Genomic DNA, 7746 nt, shown 5'->3' with positions numbered 1-7746 from the left:
AAATGTAAAATTTTTTTTTTTTTTTTTTTTTAAATGCACGCCTGTTTCCCTTTTGTGCATATGGTTTGGGTGGGGGGGTGGAGGTGCTGTTTGCACATGTAAATCTTCTTGCAGACTGCCAGGGTCCCACCCCCCTAATAGCAGGAGAATCCAGGATTCTATTGCCAGCAGCTTTTACCTCCAGATCTCCTTCTCGAAAGCTCTGTGACGCTACCGCCTATTTGAGGGTTTACATTGTGAGTTCTGAAGACTTTCTTTTTATTTCATTGTATTTGAATATGAGATTTAGGAACTTTTCATTTTCGGTGTGAGATCAATATTTGCTGCTGATTACAGAACTGTATGCTTGGGTTTTCTCTCTTGTACTCTGGCGCCACCTTCAGGGCGATTTTAGGAATAGCAGCAGGTGGCTTGTACTGGGCTTTTCTGACTTCAGTAGATTGTACTGACCTACAAGTATACAGTTCAATCACATGAGCTGAACTGTTTTTGTCACTTTCTGCTTTTCACATCTCCTAAACTTTTATTTTTCTCTATACTAATTTGCATTTCCATCTTAGACCCTCCTGTGAGAACAATGCAATCTTCTTTTCTCTTTTAAACAGTTCTGGTGAGCAATTAACAGGTCAGGAAATCGGTAGGGGGTATGCAGGGTACAATACTACATATTATGCATTAGCATTTAAACAAAGGAAGGTCAGAAGTGGCTTTTTATAATCCCAGCATTGGACTAGTTGATGGCTCTGAGTGCTTTGCAGTAAAGCTTACAGAAAGTCTTTGTACTTTTTGTCCAGTTTTACGTCTTATTTATATACAAACTATTTGTAAAATGGAAGCTCCTCCCTAAAATGTACCAACAGGACAATGACTACGAGAAGGGAGAGATTAACAATTGGATGCTGTTTGTAATATGTTTTTTTTTATTTAACATATCTGGCCAGTTTTATGTCACTGCCTCCATCGGTCTCATATGTAAATGTTTATAAACCAAACTTTTCACAGCTGGAGCTTTGAGATCTGCTGATAAAGCCACTTTGTGAACAGATGGCACATCGGCAGTGTGAAAAGGCCAATTAGGATGTGTGTTTGTGTAGTACCATGCTAATGCACATTAAACTTCATGAAATGGCAAGAATGTCGTATTTCTGTAAGGGTGATTCCAGTATTATCTAGACAGGTCTTTGAGCAGGTTTGTTTTGGATATGGGGTGTGCATGTGCAGACATGAAAAATGTAAGTACCCTAGATTTGGGTTCCACAGAGGTGTAGAGTGATGGGCAAAGAAGTTGTGTGTTTTTGTTTTTTTTTGTTTTTATTGGGTTTTTTTTGGGTAGGGGAAAAAGGCCTTGTTTTGTTGTTGGGGAAAGGACCCAGCGGTTTGATGTGGGGGAATGGACCCCGTTTTGTATTGACACAGGGTAGGAAAAAGCACTATGTACTTTGATGTTGGGGAAGCATCACTTGTATTGATATTGGGTAGGGCCCCCCTCCCCCACGTGTATTGATATTCGGTAGGGGGAAGGACCTAGTGAATTGATCATGGGTAAGGGAAGGCCCCTCCCATGTATTGATATTCCATAGGGGAAAGACCTTGTGTATTGATAGCGTGTAGGGAGAAAAGTCCTTGTTTGATATGGGTTAGGGGGTAGGACCCCTGAGTATTGACATTGGGTAGGGGAAATACTTTGTTTTGATATGGGGTAGGGCAAGGACCCCTGAGTATTGACATTGGGTAGGGGAAGGACCCCCATGTTGACCAACAAGCTTTTCTTTTCAGGTATTTAAAAAAAAAAAAAAGCTTCCGGGGAAACCAAATGTTTCTTTTAGCTGTCCTCATACTCCACTGTGTGGCTGTGACAGGCTTGCTGCTGTAACCTTTGCCTCCTCCTGCCTACTGTGGGTGGTAAGCTGATGTCAAGCTTACAATTAGGGCTCCTGCAATTGACCTTGGCAGCAGGGTTTGTGTCTTAAACACAGTATTAGTGTGAAGGGTAGTTTGTGACTGCTTGTTTATGGTCCCTGAACTTGCTGGCTGTGATGACTCTTAAAGGATTCCCTTTTTTTATTAAAGCTTTCCCTTTTTATAAGGTTAGTCAGTACACATTTTCTTTTTCCACAATTTACTTGAAGTTGACGGCCATATAGAGAATCTTTTCTTTCTGCATAATCTGTCCTCATAGGATATAGAGGAATTTGACTACACTGTATTTTACATTTTATACAGTTGATAAATACAACTTTATTTTTTATTTTTTCAAGAGCCACAGCAAACAATCCTTTACTACTATAGATTTGTGCATTAGATGCTCATTGTCCTCCTGTTATTACAGCCTCGGAATGGCTTAAATGCAGTAAACACATTAACATAAATAACAATAGCACTAGATTTTTTTTTTTCTTTACCTCCCAAAATCCATTTGGTGGTGATTTTAATCTAAACCCCTGCTGACTTCACTGCATTCTTCCAACTTATTGGATAACTAGATGCTGAGAGATAACATTCCACAAATTCAGGGGTGGAGAGATGGAAAAAAAAACAGTTGAACTTTCTGGTTCTCTGCTTAGGCTATAGTTTTCATTCTGCTGTGTAGCCAAACGTTACTGCTCAGTCAAACAAAAGCAATGAATGACATGCATTTATTTTTACACTCAAGTTGTAAAACTTGATTTGAATGTGTTGTTTCATTTATGTTTGTCTTTGTAGAATACATTGTTTATAGAGCAACATTATCTACAAAGGAAAAATAAAATCTAATATACAAAATGTATAAACATTTTGGTAAATGTGTTTTGAACTCAAATTTTTAATATTTGGCAACTGAGCAGCAGCTACAGAAAACACTGAATTATAAACTTGAGAAATGTATAGGTCTTGTGAAGTGAGTTATTTAGAATTTTAGACTTTTTTTTTTTTTTCCCCCCCTTCTTTTCAATGGCAAAATACATCAAGATGAGATGATGATGCACTTGGTGCACTTTCCTGGCATTTGTTTAAAAACTGGTTGGCTTTTCTTTTGCTACGTCTCTCTTTTCCACTTGTTGTGGTTCCATCTGACCCAATATGTCAGCGCATATAGTCTCCAAATATTTTGTGATATGCTTGTTTGCAAATACACAAACCGGTTGGAGTGACTCGGGCATTAAACCTTAAGATACATTGTTAATGTATTTTATTTGTGTATCATTCGGCTGTAGATCCTCCAATCATCTCTGAATTGGTGCTGACACTGTCCTTCCTTCTGGAGGGGGGCTATTTGTGTTCCCCATGGTCCCTGAGTGTGTTGTAAAGTAGTCACCGCTCCAAGCTCACTCCCGGGATGGACTACAATCCCAATGTAAACTAAACATGAGATTGTAGTTCATCATGTAAGCAAGCTTGGAGTGGTGGCTACTTTACTACATTTGCTAAGTTGTATACCAGATGTTTAAAGTCATTGCATGTAAGCATTTTTTTTTTCTGCTTTTGCTTCATCCTTTTTCTCTTCTCTTGCAGCTGAGCAACAAGATTCCAGTGATGTAGATGGTGAAAAAAGCGTCAAGCGATGCAGGATGGAAGAAACTCATGTCTGTGACAAGTGCTGTGCCGAGTTTTTTGAACAATCCGAGTTAATTGAGCATAAGAAATATTGCACTAAAAATCCAACTGTCCTGATCATGAACGAGGGTGAAGGACAACAAGCATCTGAGGTCTACCCAGAGTCTATCTCTAAGAGCACTGAACAGGAGCTAGCTGAAAAAAAAGTGGCAAAGGACATTCTAGCAAAGGGTTCTGCTGTTACTGCTGAAAGGATGGCGGGGGAATTCAACTCTGGCAATAAAAAAATCTCCCAAGCCACTCCTAAGACTAATGGATTTGGCTTCTTGCCTAAAACAAATGTCTCCAACACTAATGTGACTTTACAAACTATCAATACTACTAAAGCGGCTGTTAATCAACATGCATCAGGTGGAACTAGTGCTCCAGCAAACAATGCCAACGCCATTCCAATGATCCTTGAACAACTAGTGTGCTTACAGCAGCAGCAGCTTCAACAGATTCAGCTTACTGAGCAGATCCGCATTCAGATCGCTATGATGGCTCCGAATTCCCTGCATCCTTCTATAGCTGCTGCCACAGATCCACTGAAGGCACTGGGTGCCCATTTATCGCAGCAGCTCTCTGCAGCTGTTGCTCTGATTGGACAAAAAGCTGGAACTCACAACCTTACTCTTGAGGCTCTTAAGCAGTCAAAGCTACCTCACGTCACCCTGTCCATTCCAACTTCTGGCACTGTGCCACTTAACTTTTCCAATCCGATGCTAAAATCTGAGCTCAATAGGGTTCTTCCTGCTTCTGTGGCCAGGTTTCCAAACCCTGTCCTACCTCATAGTCCTGGGACTGTAATCTTCCAGAATCCACTTAATGTCGTTGACCCTACTAAGAAACTGAAAAGCAAGTTTCCAGGTGTTCTTACACCAGAAATTAAACCAAATGGCGAGGACCAATTCTTTAGACATAAGTGTAAGTTCTGTGGCAAAGTTTTCGGCAACGACAGCGCACTGCAAATACATTTACGTTCGCATACCGGTGAAAGGCCTTACAAGTGCAACATCTGTGGAAACAGATTTACAACAAAAGGTAACTTGAAGGTTCACTTCCAGAGACACAGAGATAAATATCCACATATACGGATGAATCCCTATCCTGTACCAGAACATCTGGATAATGTTCCTACTACAAGTGGAATTCCGTATGGCATGTCTGTTCCATTGGATGAGTCTAATGTACTTGTGGATATAAAGCCTGTGCTGACTAGTCTTCCCGATCCAGGACTAACTATACCAAATGTTGCCAGGATAGGTGATGCGTCAGGATCAGCCTTCCCACTCAACCTGCAGTCCAAGCTGTCGCCGGGTAGTGAAGGAGAGTCTGTGTCATCTGGAGCTGTTGGTCAGGAGTCTGGCACTGATCAAAGTCTAAACTCTCCTCCGGCTAGTGGATCCAGTGAGCAAGGCTCAGAGACGAGCAAACTACAGCAACTGGTAGAAAACATTGACAAGACTGGTTCAGATCCCAATAAGTGTTTGATTTGTCATAGAGTACTAAGTTGTCCTAGCTCTCTGAAAATGCACTACCGCACCCACACTGGGGAACGACCTTTCAAGTGCAAAATCTGTGGACGAGCGTTCTCCACTAAAAGCAATCTTAAAACTCACTATGGCGTACATCGCGCAAACACGCCTCAGAAAATGCATTCTTGTCCTATCTGTCAAAAGAAATTCACCAATGCAGTGGTCCTGCAGCAACATATCAGGATGCATATGGGTGGACAGATTCCAAATACACCTTTACCGGAAGATGCATGTGAAGATGGAGACCTTGATTCTTTAGTGATTGATGAGAAGAATGGAGACCTGAACAGCTTCACTGATGAGAATGTGGATGACATCGACATGGAGGAAGATCCTGAACTTGCAGATGTTCCTTCAGGTTCTAAACCCACCACCCCACAGAGTGATGGTCGAGTGGCATCCCCAAGCATACAGCTCACTGAGCTTTCATCTCAGGACAATCAGATGTCTATGCCTCCTGGACTCTGCTTGCAAAGGCAAAACAGTATTAAATCAAGTGAGAATGGGTCAATGGAAAGTGATGGCTTGACTAATGATTCCTGTTCCATTGAGGATCAAGAATATCAAAATGGCAAAAGTCCATCTCAATCTCAACTAAGGACTCTTTCACCAACCAACAGCCAAGATGACAGTCTTCCGTCAAAGTCTCCACCTTCTTTCAATGGTCTCGATGTAATGGGTGTGCCGAATAATGCAGAGTCAGGCGAAAATGGCTCAGTTGACCCTGATGTTGACGGGGCTCTAGATCTAACAAACGGCAACCTAGGACGCAAAATCAAGGAAGAACCGGGCTTGATTCCCAATGGAGACTTGAGTAAGTAAGACTGTATGGGTTTGTCCTGCTTTCACAATTATATGCTTACATTCTCATTAAGATGTGTTACTGAAGAACTTTATACTTGTTCCAAAGGTAGAAGGCTGCTGCAGTAAGCAGAAAATGCTTCAATATGTAGAGCAAACACTTGAAGGCCCTAGCGCAGTGCTGTTCGGTCAAAATGACTTGTACTATGCAAGGCAACATTTTATATGGCATGGATATTGTAGCCCACTGAATATGCCTGAAATATATTTATAATAAAATAAAACTATATAATAGAATATATATATATTTTTTTTTCCTTTTTTGTCCCCAGGCAGGAGTCCAAATGTCTATGTTGGTCCTCCACCGACACTGATCAAAGTGGAAATGCCAGGAGATCGTCTTTTGGGCACCACACATTTCATCAGGCCACCCAATCTTTCACCCGGCTTAACACCTCTCATTGTCCCTCCTCGGCGCACAGCAAAGCAACATATCTGCCTAACGTGTAGCAAGAACTTTTCTTCGGCTAGCGCTTTGCAGATCCACGAAAGAACTCACACTGGGGAAAAACCTTTTGCTTGCACGATATGTGGAAGAGCTTTTACAACAAAAGGAAACCTTAAAGTAAGCTTTAATCCACTTCTGTCTCCCTGTCCATTTTGTGTTTTGAAAAGGTACACAGATTCAGTCTCTGTAGTACAAGTTTAACAGCATTGGTTAGCATAATGATCACTCTCTAATGACAATAAGGCCTAATAGTTGGGAACACGCACAGGTGCACATTCCTAGATCTCTACTATAATGTTAAAATTCTCATGCTACTGGGTATTGAAGATTCTAAAAAGATTGCCGTGCCTGTTCTAAAAACTCAAACCACGTAATAGCAGTGTCTGCTTGCATGGTTTTTAATTGCATATTTTTTTTTCTAAGAAATGGTCACTGTGATCATATAAAATTTGGAAGTAGTTGTTCTTGCAAGAGGACTTGTCATTTTGCCCAAATGCATGCTAATTCTGCCACAGTATTACCCTAGTATTGCCCTTTATATTGCTGTGGACATCATCAAGTGTAAGACCTTGCTTTATATTGCACACTGTGGGTTTATAGATGGTACTGGTGATGGTGGACAAGTCAGTGTTTTGTTTTTTTGAAACAGCCTTTTGCTTTTGAGAATAAAACTACATTTTTATTTCCTCTCTGTAGGTTCATGTTGGAACGCACATGTGGAATAATTCTGCTCGTCGAGGAAGGAGACTCTCTGTGGATAACCAAATACCTGCCTTGCCAAATGACATTAAGAAAGTGCCTGAGATCTTTCCAAAGTATCTTATTTCTCCTGCGGTCATTGATCCTGCTGTTTGGAACCAGTACGCTACTGCCCTTAGCAGTGGCTTGGCCATGAAGACTAATGAGATCTCGGTAATCCAGAGTGGTGGCATTCCTTCATTGCCGGTCAGTAATGGGGGTCCTTCCATCACCACAGCTACCGTCTCTAACCTCGATGTCAACCAGGCTAGTGCGACTCAGATTATGGCCGAAAGGGAAGACAAAGGTGTGAATAGCATGCCAAAACACCAGTTTACACACTTCTTAGAGGAAAACATATCCGTGAAATGACCTATCTAATGGCAGCCGACATGTGCAAGCGGACACTTGAAAACTGGGTGGCTGGAATTTGCTGCACCTTTTATTTTTTTTGGTACTTTTTCTGTGGGTTTCTTTTTCAAAAGTGGCCATAAGTACAACCCATATTGCCGCCTGGCACCAAACCAGATGAAATGCTCCTCCCAGAGATGTTGCAAATAACGCAAGGCTGATGTGTGGATGGCGTTT

The 7746-nt window shown here is 41.4% G+C and overlaps 1 protein-coding gene across 1 annotated transcript in view; it reads left to right on the top strand.

The window, feature by feature from the left end:
* Positions 1–7746, top strand: part of SALL4 (spalt like transcription factor 4) — an 8544-nt gene extending 798 nt beyond the window's left edge. The window contains exons 2-4 of the mRNA XM_018566958.1: positions 3493–5925; positions 6245–6537; positions 7117–7746. Of these exons, the coding sequence (XP_018422460.1) occupies positions 3493–5925; positions 6245–6537; positions 7117–7530 (3140 nt within the window). The 3' untranslated portion in view covers positions 7531–7746. The remainder of the gene's footprint in view (positions 1–3492; positions 5926–6244; positions 6538–7116) is intronic.

The sequence above is a fragment of the Nanorana parkeri genome, unplaced genomic scaffold, assembly GCF_000935625.1.
Source record: "Nanorana parkeri isolate BGI_ZX_2015 unplaced genomic scaffold, ASM93562v1 scaffold992, whole genome shotgun sequence".
Lineage (NCBI taxonomy): Eukaryota > Metazoa > Chordata > Amphibia > Anura > Dicroglossidae > Nanorana > Nanorana parkeri.
Note: the sequence above shows the minus strand (reverse complement) of the source record. Positions and strands in the feature narration are given on the sequence as shown.